The following is a 25,295-nucleotide window of genomic DNA, read 5'->3' as shown; positions in this document are numbered from 1 at the left end:
TGACAGCCAATCACAGCGGTCACATGCTGTTACTGCGTACAGAGCCGCCGGGAGTGTCTAAATGACAGGTCCTGCTCTAAGAACGAGCTGTTGCTAGCAGCTCTGTTCTTAGAGCAGTGATCAGGAGCCAATAGTATTGGTTCCTGATCTTTTGTGATCACTGAGATCCAATCATAGTGATCACTACTGTAAAATAAAAGTAAACACATGTATCTGTTTCTCCTCGCTGTTCTAGCTGTGGAGAGAAACAGATACAAGTGTCAGTGTCCCCCACACAAAATCACTTGTCCCTTACACAGTTTATTAAAAAAAAACACATTTTTTTTCAGTATTTTATAGTATATAGTATATACATATATATATACATATATTTACTGTATACACTAAGAATCATACTATAAACGACTTTCTTTTTAGGGTACGCTGTTAGGCCTCATGCACACGACCGTAGCCGTGTGCACGGCCGTGATTTTCGGGTCAGCCGGCTGCGGACTGTCCGCCGCAGGCCGCCCGCAAATCGCGGGACATGCACATGGCCGCCACCATTGTTTTCAATGAGCCCGGACCGCAGAACAGGGCCATAATAAGACATGCCCGTTCTTTCTGCGGTCCGGGCTCGCGGGCCGTGCAAGGACCGCAAAAACTACGGTCGTGTGCATGGCCCCATAGAAAAGAATGGGGCCGCAATTCTCCCGTGGATTTTCGGGGGAATTGCGGCCGCAAAAACACGTTCATGTGCATGGGGCCTTAGACGGCGTAGGGTGCTGTTCTGGGCTTGGGTTTACGGTTTGAAAAAAAAAAAAAAAACTAAAAAAAAACAATAAAAAGAAAAAAAAAAAGTTTACGAGCACGGGCGGCCACGGGCAGCCGGCCGCTTTTGCGAGCCGTGCTGTCATAAAGTATAGCAGCACGGCCCGTAAAATAGAAAAATAGAACATGTTCTATTTTTTTTAACGGCACGGGCACCTTCCCGCGAGAAAACGGGAAGGTACCCGTGGGTAACAGAAGTCTATGAGTCAAGTGTCCCGCATATAATGTATATAAGTGTCCCGCATATAATGTATATAAGTGTCCCGCATATAATGTATATAAGTGTCCTGCATATAATGTATAGAAGTGTCCCGCATATAACGTATAGAAGTGTCCCGCATATAATGTATATAAGTGTCCCGCATATAATGTATAGAAGTGTCCCGCATATAATGTATAGAAGTGTCCCGCATATAATGTATAGAAGTGTCCCGCATATAATGTATATAAGTGTCCCACATATAATGTATATAAAGTGTCCCGCATATCACGTATAGAAGTGTCCCGCATATCACGTATAGAAGTGTCCCGCATATCACGTATATAATTGTCCCGCATATAATGTATATAATTGTCCCGCATGTAATGTATATAAGTGTCCTGCATATAATGTATATAAGTGTCCTGCATATAATGTATAGAAGTGTCCCGCATATAATGTATATAAGTGTCCCGCATATAATGTATATAAGTGTCCTGCATATAATGTATATAAGTGCCCCGCATATAATGTATATAAGTGTCCCGCATATAATGTATAGAAGTGTCCCGCATATAATGTATAGAAGTGCCCTGCATATAAGGTATATAAGTGTCCCGCATATAATGTATATAAGTGTCCTGCATATAATGTATATAAGTGTCCCGCATATAATGTATATAAGTGTCCCGCATATAATGTATAGAAGTGTCCCGCATATCACGTATAGAAGTGTCCCGCATATAATGTATATAAGTGCCCCGCATATCACGTATAGAAGTGTCCCGCATATAATGTATATAAGTGCCCCGCATATCACGTATAGAAGTGTCCCGCATAGAACGTATAGAAGTGTCCCGCATATAATGTATATAAGTGTCCCGCATATCACGTATAGAAGTGTCCCGCATAGAACGTATAGAAGTGTCCCGCATATAATGTATATAAGTGTCCCGCATATAATGTATAGAAGTGTCCCGCATATCACGTATATAATTGTCCCGCATATAATGTATATAAGTGCCCCGCATATCACGTATAGAAGTGTCCCGCATATAATGTATATAAGTGCCCCGCATATCACGTATAGAAGTGTCCCGCATAGAACGTATAGAGGTGTCCCGCACTTCTTTTGACGAGGTTGTATTATTACGCGTCGTCGTTTGACAGCTGTCAAACGACGACGCGTAAATAACAGGTTGTCTGCACAGTACGTCGGCAAACCCATTCAAATGAATGGGCAGATGTTTGCCGACGTATTGGAGCCGTATTTTCAGACGTAAAACGAGGCATAATACGCCTCGTTTACGTCTGAAAATAGGTCGTGTGAACCCAGCCTTACTTGAAAGCGTCAGCGAAAGTGTCGCTTCAAGGGATTCAAGTTGCGATGCAGAACGCATTTGTCCTGTACAAAAAATCAGCGGGCAGGGCGACATTCTTTGAATTTCAGGAGAAAGTGATTGAAGATCTCCTATTTCAATCTGCAGACCAGAGAGTAGTCCATGAGTCAGAGGATGTACGCCGACTTGTTGAAAAACATTTTTTACACCCCATCCCTTCAACATCTAACCAAAAATACCCCAAAAAACGGTGTCGGGTCTGCAGCAAACGAGGACAGCGAAGTGAGTCACGATATTATTGTTCCGCTTGTCCTTCCAACCCTGGTCTATGCAGAAGTCCCTGTTTTGTCCTTATCAATACACTATGGGCTTTATTAGAGTTTTGTTCGGGTTTTTGGTGGACCTCTTACACCCGACAATACTTCTAGGAATAGCGACATTAATTTGGGGATTAGTGGTCCTTTACTGTATCTATACATACGGTGTGGGACACTGCCCCTTTATATATTCTACAGGTGATTGGTTGTTTTGTGCACATGGCGGTTCCTACCTTGCCGGGCAGGGGCTTGTTATGGTGTACCGCGTCACTTGGCACATTCGTCCCTTATATAGGGATTGATGGAGCTAAAGAGACGTTGTATGACCAGTGAATAATAAAGTCATTACAGCCCTACAAGTTTTCTTTCATCCTGTGAACATGCTCTCGTTTTCCGCATAGCTGGATACATTCTTCCTCCTTTTTTTTGATATGTTGCCTTTTTCCGCCAACAGTTTAATACATTTTCCCGCTCTAACTTACTATATATCCGAGCGGGTTGATATACATAATGTCTATGGACTGACATGATTTCAGGACCGCTGCTTTCTTAGCACGACATAGTCATAGGGTGTAGAAACTGTTAGGGACATCTATTTCTCAATCTAGAAAAGTAGAATCCTCCCATTTTCAAAGCAAAATGTGTGTCCTGAAAGCCTCCGGGTGCTCCCTTCCTTTTGGGTCCTGCCGTGCGTCCAGGAAACACATTAGGGCCACAATGGGGATATTTTTGAACACAGGAGAAACAGGGTGATACATTTTCTGGTGCATTTCCTTATTCTCATGTCCTCGTAACAAGAAATCTGACCTTAAAATGACACATTTGTGAAAAAAAGTGAAATAAAATTTTCTTTCCACCTGCTTTGCATTAATTCCTGCGAAAACTGTGGGGTCAAAATACTTAGTACACACCTAGATGAATACATTAAGCGGTCTAGTTTTCAAAATGGGGTCATTTATGGGGAGTTTCTATCTTTTTGGCAGCTCAGTGCCTCTATAAATGTGTAATGGGACCTGAAACATTTTCAAGCAAAATGAGTCCTGAAAGCCTCCGGGTGCTCCCTTCCTTTCGGGCCCTGCCGTGTGTCCAGGCAACGCATTAGGGTCGCAATGTGGGCATTTTTGAAAACAGGAGAAACAGGGTGATATATTTTGGGGTGTGTTTCTTCATTCTCATGGTCGCTTTACAAAGAAATCGGTCTTCAAAGTGATACTTTTATATAAAAAGTGTTTTGTTTTTATTTCACCTGCTATACATTAAATGTAGCAAAAAACTGTGGGGTCAAAATTCTCACTACACCCCTAGATAAATACCTTAAGGGGTCTAGTTTTCTAAATGGGGTCGTTTTATGGGGAGTTTCTATCGTTCTGATAGTTCAAAGCCTCTCCAAATGTACAGTGGGGCCTAAAACATTTTCAAGCAAAAATGAGACCTGAATGCCTCCGGGTGCTCCCTTCCTTTCGGGCCCTGCCGTGTGTCCAGGCAATGCATTAGGGTCACAATGTGGGCATTTTTGAAAACAGGAGAAACAGGGTGATATATTTTGGGGTGTGTTTCTTCATTCTCATGGTCGCTTTACAAAGAAATCGGTCTTCAAAGTGATAATTTTATGAAAAAAGTGAAATTATATGTTTTTACGCCTGCTTTGCATGAATTCTTACAAAAAAACTGTGGGGTCAAAATACTTACAACACCCCTTAATAAATACCTTAAGGGGTGTAGTTTTCAAAATGGTGTCACTTGTGGGGGTTTCCACCATTCTGACACCTATGAGCCTCTGAAAACCTGGCTTGGTGCAGGAAAACCAAATGTACTTCAAAATGTATAAAATCATTACTAAACTTGTAAGTCTTCTAAATTGCTCAAAAAAAAATTTTTTTTTTTCAAAAGTGCTGCCAAAATAGAGTAAAGAGATGGAAATATATATTTAATAAAAAAAATTGTACAGTATGTGTGTACATATGTGACATATTGCAGTTAAAAATAGGGAAAAATGATAATTTTTACAAAATGTCTTCAATTTTTCTATTTTTTCATTAATTTCCGCAAATCGTATCAGTCTACTTTTACCACTAAAATAAAGTACAACATGTGACGAAAAAACAATGTCAGAATTACTTGGATATTCAAAACTTTCGCACAGTTATTCTCTGAAGTCACACATACCAGATTTAACAAATCTGGCTTGGTCATTAAGGGGTTAAAGATTTTCTATTCATATGTTTAATTTTTCTCTTGCAGTTTCCAGATAAGTCTGAATACAGGGTGTCTGCCGCCCATGCCCTGGTGAAATTACTAGAGAAGCTTCCAAACCCAGAATATGCCTCCTTCATAGACTGGCTGTACAAATTATCCCGGAACTCGAAGGTAAGATCAGCCGCCATGTCCTCACCCCTCCGCGTATTTGCAGCCTCCGCTGTGCGCTCCGCTTTTATGTAACTAATGATTATTCATTGCAGTAGGAACAGTTCTGCAAATATTTAATATACGTTGTGTTTCAATTCATCATCGATTTTAAGATCTTTACTTGCTGTCAGTGAATGGGATCATCTTGTTTACATCCTGAGGCTGAAAAGCCATACAGACCCTAGAATTCTCACAGCTGAGAGTTTGGCACAATTGTATCCCATCTGAAACGAAATATATTAGCGCCACACTTTCCTCTTTGTTACAATGTATCAGTCTGGAGTCCAGGCTGTTTAGTTCCCAGAGGATTGTCTGGATTGGATACAACTATAACAAATCCTCAGCTGTGAGAAGTACGAGGATTCTGTAGGTTTCATGTAAACAAGAATGTTCCAATTCAATGACAGCAAGTTGTGAAAAAGTGAGTTATGGAAAAACAAAGTATATTAGTTTTATTTGAATATAACTGGAAAACCCCGTTAATCCCCCCCCCCCCTCCCGCGTTATCCCTGCCACCACAGATCTCCTATAGAGTGTTTGCTCTGGATGTCGCTGCTGCTCTGCTGGAGCTGCCGGAGAGACTCGTCGATGCTTCGTTTCCGCTGGAGAACCTCAAGTTTCTGCAACACAAGTTCCTACTGCAGGCCATGGTGTTCAGCCGCTGCTCTGACAAGGCCCCGACTGTGCGGAGTAAAGCGCTCTCGTGCCTGGCGCACAGTCTAGAGAAAAACGCAACATCCGTTCTCGATGGAGTCACTGTCCTGCTACAGAGAAGTAAGTATAACCGGGCCGACGAATTCTCATGGCTGCTCTGAAGCTTCTACACAGCTGTAGTGTTGTTGGCAGCCACTAAGCCGGGTCCTGCTAAACCCTTAATTTATACATATACTCAACACCTCATAAATACATTACTTATCCTGTACTGATCCTGAGTTGCATCCTGTATTATACTCCAGAGCTGCACTCCCTATTCTCCTGGTGGAGTCACTGTGTACATACATGACATTACTTCTCCTGTACTGATCCCGAGTTATATCCTGTATTATACTCCAGAGCTGCACTCACTATTCTCCTGGTGGAGTCACTGTGTACATACATTACTTATCCTGTACTGATCCTGAGTTATATCCTGTATTATACTCCAGAGCTGCACTCACTATTCTGCTGGTGGAGTCACTGTGTACATACATTACTTATCCTGTACTGATCCTGAGTTACATCCTGTATTATACTCCAGAGCTGCACTCACAATTCTGCTGGTGGAGTCACTGTGTACATACATTACATTACTTATCCTGTACTGATCCTGAGTTACATCCTGTATTATACTCCAGAGCTGCACTCACTATTCTGCTGGTGGAGTCACTGTGTACATACATTACTTATCCTGTACTGATCCTGAGTTACATCCTGTATTATACTACAGAGCTGCACTCACTATTCTGCTGGTGGAGTCACTGTGTACATACATTACATTACTTATCCTGTACTGATGCTGCGTTACATCCTGTATTATACTTCAGAGCTGCAGACGTTCAATCTCAGGATTTCACTTTTTCCGTTTGCTTATTTTTGCTGCTGGTTTTTCATCTTTCAGGCAGTTGCAGAACAATGACAGGAACCTCGGCCACGACTGAATCTATGGTCAGCGGCGCAGAAGGTAACGGGGTCCCAGTTCTGTAACGTTGGGATGAGGATATATTCCTCTAGGCTGTGGTGGGAGGGTTGGGTAGACTTGTCCTGACGTCGTTCTTTTATTTCCTCCGGAGTTTGGGATCCATCAGAGCGGTTTATCCCGGGGTCCGGCTGCTCCGGTCCTGCAGGTGGAATGTATTATTACGTGGAGATCATGTAATAGTCACATCTAATCCTCTGGAGCTGCTCTTCTTGCAGACGCTCGCTCCACTATAGTTAATAGGGAGGAATCCTGAGTGGGGACCCCTCCCCGATTTGATGTCCATACGCCGTAATCAGTGTATGTTGATGGGGCTCTACTGAAAAAACAAATCCTGTACGTTGTGGCCGGCGTTGGTCTCCGTTCACACATTGCATTAAACAATCTTCTGCTGTATCTGGGCCTTGGTTAATTGTAATTTTTCCCCTTGACCTGGTCTTAAAGGGGCCTCCTTCCATTACGTGGGTGTCTTATATTGTGTGATGGGATTGAGTCAGAACAGTCACGTTGCGTTGGGGGGAATCTTGATGCGGTCCGTTCATTATCAGCATTATAATCTCTTCTGCAGTTTCTAATCACACCCACAAGACTATCGGTGCCCTGAGGACCATTGAAGTGACAGATGACGGTGACCCCATGGGGGCTGATGGTGAGTGACTACATGTGGAATGTTGGGAGTATTCATTCTCTATTACTCTCCTGTACACACACAACATACATGGCAGTGGACCTCCAATGAACTGCTACTCCCATCATCCACTGACTCACATAGTTTTGTGGCGCTGATTTTGACGCGGAAATCGTATCGGAATCGGCGCCAGCAGACAGCCGAGATTGCCTCCTATTGACTTCAATGGGTGGTGGTTATTTTTCCCGGTCGACTTTTAGACGCTCGCGGGGAAAAAAGCGGCATGTCCTTTCTTGCCGTGGATTCCACCTCTGACCTCTCATTGAAATCAATGGGAGGCAGAAAACCCTGCGGCGTTAGTTTATCGCTGCGTTATTTGCCCGTGGTCCATGCATTCGCTTCAATGGTGGCAGACAAAAAACGTGGCAAAAAAGTGCAGGCAAGTCAAGTCAGATTTTTTTTTTGCCTGCAAAAAACTCTGAGTGACCAGGGCCTCACACTTGTTGTTTAAAGCGATTTGAGTGACAGCAAGCAGAGATTTTGAAAGTGATGAATTGAACCATAAAGTCTGTTGGAAAGCCTCTGTACAGAATTAGTTTAGTAAATGTATATCATTTGCAGGAGGGGATATGTTGGCGATGCTGCGGCTCCGAGCCGGCGATGAGAAGACGACTGTCAGGAAGTCGGCGCTGCAGGTAACAATTACCGCTGCGATCACTGCCTGTCAGCGGAATTTTCCGTGCATCTATGGCCAGCTCTTCCATAACTTCTCATCTCCTCTGGATCTTTCTTGTCCAGGTCCTGGTGAACATCCTGAAGTACAACCTGATCCCTTGCAGCTCCGATGATCTCTCCACCCTCCAAGACCGATGCAGAGACCCCGCCTTATCTGTGCGCAAACAGGCGCTGACTTCCCTGACGGAGCTGCTGCAGGTTGTGAACGAGCACTTCACATAGATTAGATTGACATTTTGTAAAGTGGATTACACAGATCGTTAAGTAGAGTTCCATGTTTTATCTTCTCTTCCTCACAATTTATTTGAGTTTTTCCGTGAATTTTTATACTCCTGTCACATCCAAAGCAGCAGTCTGAACTCTTTAGGGCACTGCTTTCAACAATTGTAACAAACCCGCACCTGTGAGAAGCGTTAGGTCTGTAAAGAGTCTCAGCCACTAAATATTTCCACTTCACTGACTTATCTTATATGTTCTTGAGCCGGTCTCCATTCACAGCCAAAGCTGCGTTCATAATTCTGCAGGTTTCTTCTTTATTTTGACCTAGTCTTCCTGCTGCACCCTGCAGTACTGTACTGCAGGGTGCAGCAGGAAGACTAGGTCAAAATAAAGAAGAAACCTGCAGAATTATGAACGCAGCTTTGGCTGTGAATGGAGACCGGCTCAAGAACATATAAGATAAGTCAGTGAAGTGGAAATATTTAGTGGCTGAGACTCTTTACAGACCTAACGCTTCTCACAGGTGCGGGTTTGTTACAATTGTATCCATTCTAGACAATCCTCTAAGAGCTAAATAGCCAGAATTATGTTTTTGTTTTTTTTTTTTTTGTTTTTTTTACTGATCCATTGTAACAAACTATCAGGACAGGAGAGCCTTTTGGGCTTCTGATGTGTTTAGCTCATAAAGCACTGGTCCGCAACCTTCAGCACTCCAGCTGTTGTGAAATTGCAACTCCCAGCAGCCTGTGAGTGTATGCTGGGAGTTGTAGTATTACTACAGCTGGAGTGCTGAAGGTGTCTGCCCCCCTTCCATATAGGATATATTGTACCAAACCCTCATCTGTGAGAAGTATTATGTCTCTGCAGGGTTTCAGCCTCTGGATGTAAACTTGAATGTTTCCGTTCATTGACAGCAAGCAGATGTCCGCAATTAAATCGTAAAGAATATTAGAAAGTTGCAGAACTTTTTACAATGTATTAGATGATTTATGACGACATGTAATGCTACATTTCCGCTTTAGGGGTGGGATTGTGTGTCCAGCCGCTGCTTTCTCGGGGATCACAGTTTATCGGGGGGGCCGGTGTCATGACACATCTCGTTATTTATATAAATGTAGGGATCCCCTTTAGTTTTTAGTATTTTTTTTCTACATTCTGATGTATATAGTGATCTGTTCTAACCCTTCTGTATATATCCACCCCCTCCCCCGATAGGCTCAGCCTCACAATGTGGCGGTGCAGAAGGCCTGGCTCACGGGGCTGATCCCGGTTGTGCTGGATACGGAGTCGTCTGTCCAGGAGAAAACCTTGGACTGTCTGGACCAGCTCCTCCTGCAGGGCATCAAACACCACAACCGCTACCGGGACGAGGACGAGAAGCAGAAGCTGACGTGGGATCTGCTGCACCTGCTCACCACAGAGAGCCAGGACCTCAGGTGGGCCAATCACCCAGCCCAAAATAGTGATTACGCCTAAATCTATCCCTAGAAATATACGGTAACATTCCTTTAATCTGGCGTCCAATAGTCCAGAAATTCTGATTATCCGGACTCCTCAAAGAAAAAAAGCAGCAGTTTATTTGGGACTTTCTTCTGTAACCTCACAAGTGCGTTTCATATATTCTACCGAGACGATCCAATAATCCAGCCCCTCTCCGGGCCAATTGATGCCGGATTAAAGGAATTTTATTTATTCTATCGATTTCATAAACCCAATAAAATTCCTATAATCTGGTGTTTGTTTCCGGCATAGAACTGCGGAGGAACGAGGACAATCCTCAGGCATAGCCGCAGGTTTTTCGGTTTTCAGATTTTAATTTCTGGCTACTGGTATTCCGGAAGTTTGTACTAATGGGGTCTATATATTTTTCCATCGCCGTCTGATAATCCGGTATCTCCGGTTCATAATTCTGTAATGTACATTTTGTTGTGTGTCGGCCGGGTCCCGTCAGTAATCCGTGGGACTGTAGAATGTTTTATCTTTCCACCGATCAGAGAATCAGGTCCGTTTTCATGGACCCAATTCACCCGCTAAAGTGAATGGGTCTGTGAAAAATATCAGGTGCTGAAAAACGGGAGGCGGAGGCGTTTTTCTTTCCCGTGAACGGAAAAAGTCTCACGGGAAAAAGAAGCGCCATGCCCTATCTTCAGGCGTTTACGTCTCTGACCTCCCATTGACATCAATGGGAGGCAGAGAAAGCATATTTTGCGGGAAAAAAACACCCTGAAAATCTGCCTCAATATTCCAAACGGAATTGGTGTGTTAGATGCAACTTTACAATTACATTTTATTTAAAAAAAAAAATCCTTTTTGAGCTACAGCTGCTCTCTATACAGGATACAAAGCAGCTGTATCGTGCACTGAAACCTGAATCCATCATGTCAGCGGGACTGACGGGTTCAGCGACCGGCAGGATCAAACTCTTATCGATCACATCTAAGTTATGAACGTAGATGTGATCTATAACCGCTCAATCCTGCCGATCACTGAATCCGTCAGTCCCGCTGACATGATGGATTCAGGTTTCAGTGCACGATACAGCTGCTTTGTATCCTGTATGGAGAGCAGCTGTATCTCAAAAATTAAAAATAATTTTTAATAAAATGAACACACCAATACAGTGTTATATATAATATATATTCTCAAGAGATGACAAAGATCTACTTTTAGCGCATTCTATATGTTCCTCTCTGTCCGCAGCCGTTATCTGAATAAAGCTTTTCACCTCTGGGCCAAGCAGGATAAGTTTTCCTCCACCTTAATCAACAATTTGATCTCTCACACGGAGACGGAGCACTTGGCGTCGGCCTGGATGGTGCTCTCTAAGGTCGCAGGATCTTCGCCAAAATTGGACTACACCAAAATCCTGAACGCCTGGGACCAAGTCAGAAGGTAAGCGGCTCGGCCTCCAGATGTCGTCGTTCCGAGCATCAGTTTTATTGGTATAACCATAAGACGAGTAGAGTAATGACCGCCCACCAAACGCGAGTGATATGTGGGAAAAAATAGTTTTGTTATTTTAATTCATTTTCTATTTGATACTTTTTATTCTTGTTTATTGCATCTGTTTTATTTGGTCTCTTCTCTTTTCCAGGGAGCCCAACACGAGCTCCAGCGCCACCACCGGGCACATCCTCTGTGTGATCGGCCATATCGCCAAACACCTACCGGCAGATAAGAGAGCGCAGATGATCGGTAAGGCACATTGATGTTTGGATATCTTACAGATGCTGAAGTGGAGGTGCCAATGCATTTTGTCATTCCTCACAATCTTTTTAAGACCTCTGCTTGCTGTTAGTGAGGCTGAAAACCTGTACAGACGTAAAACTTCCTATAGCTGAGGGTTTGGTACAATTGTATCCAGTCTAGACAATACTCTGTGAGTTACGGCTCTGTTCACGTTTGCGTCGAAAGTTCGGTGCCTCTTGTGCAAATTCCGTTGCAGCGCTATTCCCATCAAAATTACGGAACGCTCGACAGACCCCATTGGGAAACACAAGGGTCTGTCGGGTACTGGTGGTATTTGTCGTTCGACGGATCCGGCACTACATCAAACCGAAGCAATGATGCAGATGTGAACAGAGCCCAAACCTATCAACAACATATAAATCTCTCCTGTCCGAATAGTTTCTGGGGTGCGGGCTCTTCAGACAATCCTCTGTGATCTAGACTAGATACAATTGTAACAAATCCTCAGATCTGAAGTATGGAATTTCAGCCTCTTTAATGTAAAAAATAATAATAATCACATTCACTGACAGTAAGCAGTGATCTTGTAAATGGTAAGGAATTGAAACCTTAAGTTTATTAGAAAGTTGCAGAGCTTTTTATTGTACAATGAGTAAGCTTTATATGGCCCAGCCCTTTTGTTTCTCTGACTCCATGTATTAGTATAAGTGATGACGACTCCCATCGGGCTGTGTCTCGAGTGGAGATTTCTACTCCCATCTAATGCATGTGACCGGCCTCCCCTCTGTACAGATAATGTCAAGTCCTGGCTGAAAGAGTTTAAGTCTCCACCCGAGATTATAAGTCCGGCCATTGAGACTCTGCAGAAGCTTTGCTACGCTCACCTGGATACACCTGAAGCCGTGCAGGTAAAATACTGAATACGACCAAGTTCATGGCCTGATGAAGACGATTGTTCATCGTTGAAACGCGTAGCCACTCATTCGAATAAATTGATTTTATCAATATCTCCGGACTTTGATCTTATCATTACTACCACACAGCAGCGCCCCTGGAATGATCCTCTTTTCTCCTGCAAATTTCTCCTCCCAAGTTGTAACCGCGTCTATGTAATAAGCTATATATACTATATACCCTCATACATCGCCCCTAGTGTTGATGCTGGCTCCACCTAGAGGCCACTGCAGGTCATATAAATAAATATCTGCACTTTTTGGTGATTTTTTTTTATTTTTGGCTCATGTTCCAGGATCTGCTCAATGACGTGTGCGGAGATTTGGTGTCTGTTTGTGAAGAGCACATTTCCTCTGTTGTGATGGCCGATTCCCAGCACGTCCAGTATGATCAGGAATTAATGGTGAGGGCCTCCTTGTCCTGTGGTCTCTATACCGGAATGGTGAATATAATGTCCCGTTATTTCTGCAGCACTGACCTGATCTGCGGGGCTGGAAAAACTAAGACTAGTGAACTGCTTCGACCCCTGACCTGTGCTGTCAAGTACGTTTATGGAAGTCTCGGGGATGACGGAACGTTTTATAACCGGATAATCCATTTTATAATCTATTTTGTGTCTCAATTCCTAAAGATATTTGTTTGCTGTCAGTGAATGTGAACAGACTCGACATGTACCACCCTAGTCCTGCTCTTAGCTAAGTGGATACAATTGTATCAGTCAATGGTGAGACTGATACATTGTAGCGAACTAGCAGAATGATTTGTGCTGCCGGTATGTAAGGCCCTGTTCACACAGTTATTTTGAGATGTTTTTGATGCAGAAACAGAGTCGGAAAACAATGGCCAAAAACTCCTCCCATTGGTTGGTTTCAGCCTCTGCTGTCCATCAAGACACTGCCGCTTCAAATGAATACCCTCTGTATACTAGTTATATTATACACTGCTCCACCTGTCTTGCCATTGATTGTGCTTCCTCCTGCAGCCACAAGGGGGAGTACTGGTATAAAATAATTACCTTATGCCCTCTGTCCTCCTAGTGGTTATATATGGAATTACACTACTATATTTGTGTTACCCACAGTCTCTTCCTCTCCCCCTTTCTTAGGTCCGACATCTCTTCACCCTGGGAGAAGCAGTTCAGCTTTGTCCGGCACGTGTGGAGAAACGAGTCTTGCTTCTTGTTCAGTCTATCCTGGCCTCTGTACACACAGAACAAAGTAAGCCCAAATCCATGTATTACATCTCATGTTCTGCAATGAGTGTGGGGGGTGCAATAACTTACTGTTTTTTATTCCATAGACGCCAGTGTCTTGGAGAAAGACACTCTGGAACACCCTCAACCGCTCTCCCAACCGCAGTCTCAACCTATCTCCCAACCGCAGTCTCAACCACTTTCCCAGTTCAAAGGGTCGTCTATGCCACCGGTGATCCGGGCCCACGCCTTCATCACACTTGGTAAGAAACGCTCTTTACAGTTACATTAAAAGTTGTATTCTCTCCAGAAGTAAGGTCACGGAGTATAATACAGGATATAACTCAGGAGCAGTACAGGATAAGTAATGTAATGTATGTACACAGTGACTCCACCGGCAGAATAGTGAGTGCAGCTCTGGAGTATAATACAGGATGTAACTCAGGATCAGTACAGGATAAGTAATGTATGTACACAGTGACTCCACCAGCAGAATAGTGAGTGCCGCTCTGGAGTATAATACAGGATATAACTCAGGATCAGTACAGGATAAGTAATGTAATGTATGTACACAGTGACTCCACCAGCAGAATAGTGAGTGCCGCTCTGGAGTATAATACAGGATATAACTCAGGAGCAGTACAGGATAAGTAATGTAATGTATGTACACAGTGACTCCACCGGCAGAATAGTGAGTGCAGCTCTGGAGTATAATACAGGATGTAACTCAGGATCAGTACAGGATAAGTAATGTAATGTATGTACACAGTGACTCCACCAGCAGAATAGTGAGTGCAGCTCTGGAGTATAATACAGGATGTAACTCAGGATCAGTACAGGATAAGTAATGTAATGTATGTACACAGTGACTCCACCGGCAGAATAGTGAGTGCCGCTCTGGAGTATAATACAGGATATAACTCAGGATCAGTACAGGATAAGTAATGTATGTACATAGTGACTCCACCAGCAGAATAGTGAGTGCAGCTCTGGAGTATAATACAGGATGTAACTCAGGATCAGTACAGGATAAGTAATGTAATGTATGTACACAGTGACTGCACCAGCAGAATAGTTAGTGCAGCTCTGGAGTATAATACAGGATGTAACTCAGGATCAGTACAGGATAAGTAATGTAATGTATGTACACAGTGACTCCACCAGCAGAATAGTGAGTGCCGCTCTGGAGTATAATACAGGATATAACTCAGGAGCAGTACAGGATAAGTAATGTAATGTATGTACACAGTGACTCCACCGGCAGAATAGTGAGTGCAGCTCTGGAGTATAATACAGGATGTAACTCAGGATCAGTACAGGATAAGTAATGTAATGTATGTACACAGTGACTCCACCAGCAGAATAGTGAGTGCAGCTCTGGAGTATAATACAGGATGTAACTCAGGATCAGTACAGGATAAGTAATGTAATGTATGTACACAGTGACTCCACCGGCAGAATAGTGAGTGCCGCTCTGGAGTATAATACAGGATATAACTCAGGATCAGTACAGGATAAGTAATGTAATGTATGTACACAGGGACTCCACCAGCAGAATAGTGAGCACAGCTCTGGAGTATAATACTCCGGATCAGTATAGGATAAAGAAAGTATTTATAAAGTGACTCAACAATTTATGTAGTTTGGTAAAGTGGTGACGTACTCTAAAAAATATGACCTTCCTCAGGAAAGTTGTGTCTGCAGCATGAGGACCTTGCTAAGAAGTGTGTCCCTGCTCTCGCTCGAGAACTGGAAGTAACTGATGACTTGGCCATCCGCAACAACGTGATCATCGTCATCTGTGACCTGTGCATTCGCTACACCACAATGGTGGACAGATATATACCTAATGTGTCAGTGTGCCTCAGGGACAGAGACCCTTTCATCCGGAAACAGACCTTGATCATGCTGACCAACCTGCTGCAGGTGAGATGCTCATATAAGTAGGGCTATCCAACGCAGCACTGGAGGGCGCCACTGAGTCCACCGCTAATGCTCATGCATCGTGAAGTCGACCAGTGCGCCCCCCCCCTCCCCCAATTCTGATCTCGAGGGGGGGGGGTTTGGTTGTTGAATGTGATAAGCCTGATCCCGGTTACTGCAGGCACTAGACGACCAGGGACGGGGTCCCACTGGACGACCAGGGACGGGGTCCCACTGGACGACCAGGGACGGGGTCCCACTGGACGACCAGGGACGGGGTCCCACTGGACGACCAGGGACGGGGTCCCACTGGACGACCAGGGACGGGGTCCCACTGGACGACCAGGGACGGGGTCCCACTGGACGACCAGGGACGGGGTCCCACTGGACGACCAGGGACGGGGTCCCACTGGACGACCAGGGACGGGGTCCCACTGGACGACCAGGGACGGGGTCCCACTGGACGACCAGGGACGGGGTCCCACTGGACGACCAGGGACGGGGTCCCACTGGACGACCAGGGACGGGGTCCCACTGGACGACCAGGGACGGGGTCCCACTGGACGACCAGGGACGGGGTCCCACTGGACGACCAGGGACGGGGTCCCACTGGACGACCAGGGACGGGGTCCCACTGGACGACCAGGGACGGGGTCCCACTGGACGACCAGGGACGGGGTCCCACTGGACGACCAGGGACGGGGTCCCACTGGACGACCAGGGACGGGGTCCCACTGGACGACCAGGGACGGGGTCCCACTGGACGACCAGGGACGGGGTCCCACTGGACGACCAGGGACGGGGTCCCACTGGACGACCAGGGACGGGGTCCCACTGGACGACCAGGGACGGGGTCCCACTGGACTTGTTTATGATTAACGCTGTAGATTCTTAGTGATACATTTCACTTGTTTTTTTTTATAGATATGATATTAGTGACATATTTTCTTCTGTTTGACATCGCAGGAAGAGTTTGTAAAGCTGAAAGGGTCCCTATTCTTCCGCTTCGTCAGCGTCCTGGTGGACCCAGACCCAGATATCGCCAAGTAAGTGTTCACAGCGTTGGATTGCAGCCGGACCCCTCGCTCTGTGCCAGGATGTCACCCTCCCGTTCCTTTATATTCCAGGTTCGGAGAGTTCTGCCTGGTTCACCTGCTTCTAAAAAGAAACCCGGTCATGTTCTCCCAGCATTTTATCGAATGCATTTTTCACTTCACTTCTTACGAAAAACATGAAACGTACAACAAGTTTTCGCAGAGCGAGAGGTGAGTCCCACGTCCCGCTGCGTTCTCGAGCGTTGAAATGCCGACGTGTGAATGTCCTGACGTCCGATCTGTATTTAGGGAGAGGAAACTTTTCTCCCTCAAAGGAAAAGAGAACAAAGAGAAACGTATGAAGATCTACAAATTCCTGCTGGAGCACTTTACAGACGAGCAAAGGTTCAATCTGACTACGAAGATCAGCCAGAACGTTCTAGGTACGTCTACACCCTGCAGGTTCTAGACCAGCAGTCTTACGCCTGCAGCTCTCCGGCTGTTGTGAAACTCATGGCCCTCTCGAGGCATGCTGGGACTTGTAGTCTCTGGAGAGCCGCAGGTTGGACGTGGTCGTTCTAATCCTATCTACATGGGCATAGAAGTTCCATTTAGGTCTTACTTCCAGAGACCTCTTCAGTAACTGACACCTCTCGTTGCCTCACCTGCTGCAGCTTGCTTTGTGGACGGCTTGTTACCCATCGACATGGAAGCCAACGAGCTGCTGTCCGACATCTTTGAAATCATGAGTTGCAAGGAAATCAAGTTATCGGCAATGAGGTCGAAACCCGGAGAGGACGTCGGTGGCGATGATGATGATGATATGGCCATGGCTAATGCTGTAATGCAAGTGGCACAAAAGAAACTCATTTCCCAGGTGCGCCTTTAATACTTCGGGGGGGGGGGGGGGGGGGGGGGGGGGGGGGGGGGGTCTGATGCTAGTGATCGCTGTATACCCCTGCGGACTGTCGTCATGTTGCGTCTCTCACCCTTGCAGGTCCAAAAGAAGAACTTCATAGAAAACATCGTCCCTATTATCTCCTCTCTCAAGGGCTTTTTGGAGCAGCAGAGGATCCCGGCGGTGCGAGATCTCATGAACTATCTGCGGGTAGGTAGCGGTTTGTATATGGGGCGTTTTACCCTCCAGTCTCTCAGGCATGACCTTGTTCTGCTCCACCTGCAGGAGATGATGCAGGATTATCGGGATGAGATCAAAGATTTCTTTGCGGTGGACAAACAGCTGGCGGCAGAGCTGGAGTACGACATGAAGAAGTACGAGGAGCAGCTGGAGAGGGAACAGTGCGAGCAGGAGAATACCGCCGTCAGTACAGCCACATCCGGCAGTCCGCAGGTGAGGAGGACACGGCTGCAGTGTGCTAGAAATCAACGCATGGTGTGTAATAGCGAGACTTAGGCCGGGTTCCCAGGTAGCGTAAACGCTGCGGAATTTCTGTAACGGAATTCTGCGGAAATTCCGCAGCATTTACTGTAGCAGCAAAGTGGAGGAGATTCAGAAAATCTTATGCCCACGCTGCGGGGGAAAAATTCAGCGTAAACGTTAATAAACTGACCTGCGGTGCGGAATTAAATTCTGTAGCATGCTGCGTTTTTGTTTTGCTGTTTTTCTCCATTGATCTCTATAATCCTGACATATTGGCGGCGATTGTCCAGTAAAGCTTCCAATAGTCCAGCACATCCAGGTGTCGACAAGTGACGGGTTCTAGACTACCGGATTATTGCATCAAGCATTGCTCTGCCTGTTCCGTCACCAGTGGATGGGATTGTATGGCTTCCCGGACTTGCCGTTGGACTTTACTCCTTATTCTGTTACTTTCCCAGGCAACTGCAGCTTCTGGCTCTCCCCAAACCCCAACTGCTCATCGGTCCCCTCTCCCCACTATAGAGGAGGTACCTGGAGGGACTGCACTGACTACACCCATAACCACACCCAGGATCGGCGTTCTCGCTGGACAGGTCCCTCGGCCAAGGTAAAGATCAGATCTAGGGGGATTGAGTTCTTATACTGGGAGATATAAATGCTGACTGGTGTGCGCTCCTGCAGGCCGATGTCACTCAGCACTCTCGCCATCCTCAATTCCGCAAGGAAAACCGTGGAAAACAAACTAAAGCCGAGAAGCAAGAGCATCGGGGTGAACCCATCAACATCACCCACATCCAGCGTGAACAGCAGTAAGACGGGTACGAGCAGAATTTCTTTGATCACGTCGTACCATATGGCATAGTGCCAGCTATAGACTGGCAGCAGTATAGTCCGGGGTAGATGGCGCAGGCAGATTGCTTAAATTTGCGCCCCCTTTTTCTTCAATTTCTAAATTCTTGTTTGTGGTAACTTTGTTTTATAGTTAATGCAACTCTCTATTATATTTTTTTCCTGCAGTCACGTTCAGCGGTTCCGATCCGCAATCTAATAAGAGGCTGGAAGGACGGGCAATCAGTACTCCTGAACGTAAGTATCCAGCCTGCCCGTCACCTGATGTGTCTGCAAGTAGAATCCGGGACCAATTATTGTAAAAATCTTGAATTTGATTGCAAGCAGTTGTTTTACAAACCACCCCAATCAATGTATTTGCTAACTATTCGCCAGCCGTTAAGATTCTTTGGCAAATAGATTTGGCTTCTGGTGAATTTAAGAAAAATAATTGGGTAAATTGATTTGTTTGGTTTGTCTACGAACTGGTGAATTGGGCCAAACCCTACACGCATCTTTAGTTCATGGCACTGTGCTCCCTCTGGTGGACATGTAATGAAATGACGTCTCATTGGGTTGAGGGGATAGGCTGCCCTCTGGTGGACATGTAATGAAATGACATCTCATTGGGTTGAGGGGATAGGCTGCCCTCTGGTGGATAAATAAGAAAATGACCAACTACAATAATGTCTTAAAAACAAGATGTATTTTCACCTTTTACTAGATATATTATGTGGTCTGCAAATATCCATCACCTTATAAACCTAAGGGCAGGACTAATGTGCATAGAAAGCAATAAAATGAGCCAGAGACTGGTGCTGATAATTTTACATGATTCAATGTCCAATTTATATTGCAGGAACGATTAATAATGTAACTTTTGGAGCTGGAGTGAGTTACATTAGTGAAAACCAGACCCCAACTTCTGGGAAAAACCAGCGATCGTCACATGAAGAAGATGGGGACGTCCTGTGTATAATGTCGCCAGACAAGCCGTGAGTATTGTGATCATGGACCGTAGAACGTTATCCCGGGGGCTCCTGCTGGTCTGAAAGAAGGGAATGAAACAAACCTAAAGGCGCTGTCCGAACTTTTTCAAAACCCCCGGTGATCTCCTTAGGCCGGGTTCCCACGTAGCGTAAACGCTATGGAATTTCCGCAACGGAATTGTGTGCGGAAATTCCGCAGTATTTACAGTAGCAGCAAAGTGAATGAGTGTTAGAAAATCCCACGCAGACGCTGCGGGAAAAAGACGCACGGTAACGTTCATAAATTGACATGCGGTGCGGATTTTAAATCCTCGGCATGTCCATTTATGCTGCGTTTTTGTTGCTTTTCCACCATTTAATTCCATGTGGATGTTAAACCCGCAACAAATAGCAAAGTATTGTGACTTTGGTGGTGGCGCTGCCGAGATTTCACAGCAAAAAAAAAAGGCAACTAAAAAAAACTTCCAGCCCGTTCACGCCAACGTAAATCTCCGTGTGCTGTGCGTGGAAATCACATACAGCACATGGACCCATTGATTTCATACGTGTGCGGTCTGTGATTTGCGCATAAATTCCTTTAAAAAAAAAAAGTGCTTTGCGAATGCGTGAAAAACACGTGCCACTCTCACAGCGCACTGGTGCAGAACGCAACACAGACCGATTTACGCGTGTAAATCTGTCACGCTCGTGTGAATGTAGCCCTACAAACGGGGTGTTCTTCCCGGCTGGCCTCCCGGGATGACTTTTCATCCCATGTGACTGCTGCAGCCAATCACATGGGCTGCAGTGTCATCCCGGGAGGCTGGATTGCACGACAACGGGACGCGTCACCACGACTAGGCTGAGTATGACATTTTTATCTTCCTTTCTAGCGCTGCTTACCGCAGCAGAAACTGTCCAAAAACTGCACCACAATGTGGTTGCGTCTCTTTGACGGATTGAGCTGTGGGTTCTCGGTCTGATACGCGATGTTATTTTTACACAGCGTATCCAGCCTGAGGGAACCTGGCCTTGTCAGAAGTTGTCGTCTGTCCCTCCCTGCTGACAGTTTTCCACGGTCACGTGACCATTTGTAGTAACAAAATAATTAGCAGCAGTCCCACTGTCATGTCCCGGCACCCCCCCCCCCCCCACACTGTGACTTACAGCTATTGGCCAGCATGGTCATCATACAGATCGATTTTAAATTTCCCACAAAACTTCTGTAGCAAAATTTCCAACGGTGTCCGTATTGCCTGATCCGAATATATTGGGGTGTTGCTTATTCCGCTTGGACCTAGAATGTATTTGGCTCTAATTATATATTTGCATTATTTCCCCCCCCCCCCCCCCCCCCCCATTTAGGGAGCCGCAGCCACGACAATGGAATGTGGAGTCTCCGGTACAGAGGAGAAGTAACCGGCGGCAGCCATCAAGACGAGCGCCGCTAAAGCCGGCCAACTAGAGGCAGCGCGTGCGGCTCCGGCTGATTCCGTAATAGCCATCACGTTTTTTTGTACATATTTCCCTTTGACGCTGCTGAACTCTTTGTATCATTTTGCACTTGTCCTGTAAACCATGTTGCTGAATTTTGTGAATATTTAGCACTTCAGAAATCACTTTATGCGATCGGATTATTAAAAGGCTTTTTTCACGTGGATCATTTTGTGCGGCTAATTCATCTGAATGTGGACAAATACACGAAATAAATGGCGCTGGTTTACTGTAGTTAGTAAATGAGATGCTCCGGGCAGTGTTCACAGGTTGGTCATATTTTGGTTTTCCCATTTTTACAAAATAATCGCGTGACTACATCCTAAGGTCTCGTTCACACTGAGGTTTTTTTTTTTACGTGGAAACTGCCAAAAAAGCCGCCCATTGATTTCAATGGGAGGCGTAGGTGTTAATTCCCACGAGTGGGGAAAAAGAGTCCTGCCCTTTTCTTCAGGTGTTTCTGACCTCCCATTGAGGCAGAGAAAGCGGTTTTCGCTGCGCCAACTGGCAGCGGCCAAAAACTGCGGCAAGTTTTCTGCCGGCGGGTCAAATGCTGCCTCAAAGGTTAGGAATTTTGGGGCAGATTTTTCACATGCAAAAAAAACTGTGTGAACAGGGCTTTAGAGGATTTCCAATATTCTGTAACCAAGAGGTCTTTTTTTTTTTTTTTTCCCACTTCGTCCCCCATGACCGAAGTAGGGACAGGAAGGCCCCACCGTCCGCCTCCCACCTGTGTATCTCCTGTCCCTAAAGGGTCAGGATGGAGAGAAGATCCTTTCCCACTGGAGGGGGACTGCCTTTTTTTTTTTTCCTCTAACCATTTAATGGGGGTCAGGATCAGTTTTTCCTCGTTCTGACCGGTGACCATTGGGGGGATGTGATGTGCTTCGCAGTCGTCACACCCCCCCCCCCCTTCAGAGATTGTTGGGCAGAGAAGACTCTACTTTCTCTATCAAACATCCACCTGAAGGGTTCAGAGAATACGGACACAGATTTTCTCAGCAGGAACAACCTCGATCCGGGCGAATGGTCTCTAAACCAAGAAGTCTTTCTCCAGATCACACGCATATAGGGGTTTCCTCACGTAGACCTGATCGCGAACACACAATTCCAAAACTTCTCCCTAAACCCTCAGGATGGTCCTCCTGGCATTGACGCTTGGATCCAGCTTACACCTTTCCCTTTGATGTGTCCAAAAAAGGCCCGGTTCCCGATTCTAAAATAACTAGCTCTGGAAGATCCTATAAAACAAGATCTGCTATTACAGGGGCTGTTATGACACCAGAATCTCCAAAACCTTCAATTATCACCGGGATCCTGAGGGGACACTGCTCATCCCAGAAAGTAATAACCCTAAAAGCCGTAAACCAGTTATGTCAGCTATCTAAAAATTTGGAAAAAAAATAAATCCTCTTGGTCTGGAGACCAACCCCCGGGCCAGAATCAGCCAACAGGGACTGGATGTAGGTCTTAGCCCAAGCACCCTCAGAGTACAAGCCTCAGCCTGAGAGGGGCGCTGTCACCAGCTTAATACTTCCCGATCTACCTAATAAACACTTTGATGCTGGTAACGGTTTTGTTTTTTTTAAAACGTATTGACAAAGTTCTGATTTTTACATTTATGCAAATTTTTTTGTAGAAGCCCAACCGGGTGTTATTTTTTGTTTAACCAAGTGGGCGTTGTATAGAAAAGTGTATGACGGCGACCAATCAGCGTCATGCCCAGCTTTATTCACAGCACAGGGTGATCAGACTGTGCCGTCGCTTCATCCCGCGGGTCCTTCACCGGAGCGTCGGGAGAATGACCAGACATCACCTCCAGCCGTGCCGGGGCTGCTGCCGAGTAGGATGATCGTCCTGGAACGGCTGGAGCCGACGTCTGGTCATTCTCCCGATGCTCCGGTGAAGGAACTGCGGGAGTAGGTGATGTCACAGCCTGATCTCGCTGTGCTGTTTACATGAGCTGGACGTGAATGAAGAGAATTGGTCAGCCCCAGACACTTCTTTACAAAGCCCAGTTGGGCTATTACCAAAAATTTGCATAAATGTAAAAATCAAAGCGTTTTAGATGAGGTCGGAGATTGGGAAGTGTTAGACTGGTGACAGAGACTCTGTACATTCTATGTCACCCGGATAGCAGAACACAGGGGGGTAAAAAGATTCACGTCTGCAGCCTAAAGAGCCTCACAGGAGCGTGTTCGGACCATATTTCCCGGACTAAACACACTGCAGGGAGCCGGGCTCCTAGCATCATAGTTATGTACGACGCTAGGAGTCCCTGCCTCTCAGTGGAACTACTGTCCCGGACTGAAAACATGATTACTGTACGGGACAGTTGTCCCGCAGAGAGGCAGGGACTCCTAGCGTCGTACATAACTATGATGCTAGGAGCCCGGCTCCCTGCACTGTGTTCTGTCCAGGAAATACGGTCCATATCACGGACCGAACACGCTCCTGTGAGGCTCCTAAGACCGACCAGTAGACAGACATTTCCGCGGTGGGCGCTCGGCATTGTCCGCATGGCTCGAACCAGAACTCCCTTTGAACCAATTTGATTCCTTTAAAATCAAACACATCCTTTAATAACCACAGCAAAGAGACTGAATACAAGCGCCATCTAGAAATGAACCATATCGGAGGATAACGGATGAAACGATTGTATTAAGACTAGATCTCTCGAAAGTTGTTCATAGAAATCCGGAAATTGTTCTTCCATCATTTTGTCAGAATCCAAAGGCACAAAAAGAAAACATTTCATGGTCCTGATGTTAGAAAAGCAGTTTTACATTATTTACAGGTTACTGCTGATTGGTGGAAAGACTCCAATTTGGGGGAAAAATAATAAAGGCCCAAAGACCTCAAAAGCTACGACTGCCCGATGGATTAAGTCAGCAAAGACCGTTATTCTATGGAAGGAAAATCCGTTCCTATAGACATCTAAGCCGACTCCACCAGATCCACAGCTTCATTAGGGGAGCCGCCGTAGACCAGATTTATAGTGCAGCGCCCCGACATTATAGGCTGGACCTTCCATCCAGTAGAGACTTCAGGGGGTTTTACATCGGGCGATTATCAGGCAGACGAGAGTTTACAGAACACCCGCTGCCGATAATTTCCCTACGGGAACAACCAGCAGATGAACGCGCAAACACTCAACCCAATCATCTGCTGGTCGTATATTTTTAAAAAGTGAAATGTCGTCGGCGGCTCATCTTGGTGTGTAAACAGGGAGACGCGAGGCCGACATGATAATAATGTATGGTGACGAGCGATCCGAGTAACGAGCGCTCGTCCCCATCCATAGCTCCGTGTGACAGGAGCAAACGAGCGCCGATCAACGATGTCTCGTTGATCGGCCGGTGTAAAAGAGCCTTTGGCCGCAAAGTACTCCAAGCGGTAGGCCCACCCCTAAACCATCTCATTTGGTCCTCCTAGTGTGCCGTCATGGGGGATGAAGTGGAAAATAAGAATTAGTCTTACGGGTAATTTGGTTTAGTCCACCATGACGGCGTACATTTACCCACCCCCTACCTTCTTCGTGGTAGGTGAAGTTAACATACAGATAAAATTAGCCAGTCCCTTCCAGTGTAGGGATATGGTGGGTGGGCCCTTTTAACCTCTCAGTTCCTGTCCCTACAGAGGTCAAGGGATCATCCTCCTCGTGTGCCGTCACTGTGGACTCATGAGAACTGAATTACCGGTAATAAACCCCACACTTGCCATCTGTCTGGTCTTTACGGCTGCGCCACCATCATAACTTATGGGAGGAAGACATTGTTTCTGATTCTGATTATTTTTCGTTGACAGCCATGTGAGGTCTTCAGTTTTACGGGACAAGTTGTACTTTCTAATGGTAATATTTATTATGTGCGATGAAGTGGGAAAAAAAAGTTCAGAATGGGGTTTCGTGTTTACAGTCTTCACTGCACGGTGACAATGACGCATTCTCTTTATTCTGCGGGTCAGGACGATCACGGCGATACCACATTTATATTGTTAGTGT

General features: G+C 45.7%; 1 protein-coding gene across 1 annotated transcript in view; it reads left to right on the top strand.

Moving 5' to 3' along the window:
• NCAPD3 (non-SMC condensin II complex subunit D3) overlaps positions 1 to 21,458 on the top strand; it is a 29,141-nt gene extending 7,683 nt beyond the window's left edge. Inside the window, exons 10-34 of the mRNA XM_075839246.1 lie at positions 4,908 to 5,033; positions 5,594 to 5,846; positions 6,670 to 6,732; positions 7,316 to 7,396; positions 7,997 to 8,070; positions 8,174 to 8,308; positions 9,545 to 9,765; positions 11,030 to 11,221; positions 11,424 to 11,524; positions 12,311 to 12,426; positions 12,768 to 12,875; positions 13,578 to 13,689; positions 13,772 to 13,927; positions 15,352 to 15,590; positions 16,554 to 16,633; positions 16,715 to 16,852; positions 16,931 to 17,064; positions 17,296 to 17,498; positions 17,619 to 17,729; positions 17,805 to 17,972; positions 18,461 to 18,609; positions 18,684 to 18,820; positions 19,020 to 19,088; positions 19,690 to 19,825; positions 21,164 to 21,458. Coding sequence (XP_075695361.1) covers positions 4,908 to 5,033; positions 5,594 to 5,846; positions 6,670 to 6,732; positions 7,316 to 7,396; positions 7,997 to 8,070; positions 8,174 to 8,308; positions 9,545 to 9,765; positions 11,030 to 11,221; positions 11,424 to 11,524; positions 12,311 to 12,426; positions 12,768 to 12,875; positions 13,578 to 13,689; positions 13,772 to 13,927; positions 15,352 to 15,590; positions 16,554 to 16,633; positions 16,715 to 16,852; positions 16,931 to 17,064; positions 17,296 to 17,498; positions 17,619 to 17,729; positions 17,805 to 17,972; positions 18,461 to 18,609; positions 18,684 to 18,820; positions 19,020 to 19,088; positions 19,690 to 19,825; positions 21,164 to 21,263 — 3,402 coding nt within the window. The 3' untranslated portion in view covers positions 21,264 to 21,458. The remainder of the gene's footprint in view (positions 1 to 4,907; positions 5,034 to 5,593; positions 5,847 to 6,669; positions 6,733 to 7,315; positions 7,397 to 7,996; positions 8,071 to 8,173; positions 8,309 to 9,544; positions 9,766 to 11,029; positions 11,222 to 11,423; positions 11,525 to 12,310; positions 12,427 to 12,767; positions 12,876 to 13,577; positions 13,690 to 13,771; positions 13,928 to 15,351; positions 15,591 to 16,553; positions 16,634 to 16,714; positions 16,853 to 16,930; positions 17,065 to 17,295; positions 17,499 to 17,618; positions 17,730 to 17,804; positions 17,973 to 18,460; positions 18,610 to 18,683; positions 18,821 to 19,019; positions 19,089 to 19,689; positions 19,826 to 21,163) is intronic.
• The last annotated feature ends 3,837 nt before the right edge of the window (positions 21,459 to 25,295 follow it).

The sequence above is a fragment of the Rhinoderma darwinii genome, chromosome 10, assembly GCF_050947455.1.
Source record: "Rhinoderma darwinii isolate aRhiDar2 chromosome 10, aRhiDar2.hap1, whole genome shotgun sequence".
NCBI classification, from domain to species: domain Eukaryota; kingdom Metazoa; phylum Chordata; class Amphibia; order Anura; family Rhinodermatidae; genus Rhinoderma; species Rhinoderma darwinii.
The sequence above is the reverse complement of the archived record's forward strand: the minus strand, read 5'-3'. Positions and strand labels throughout refer to the sequence as shown.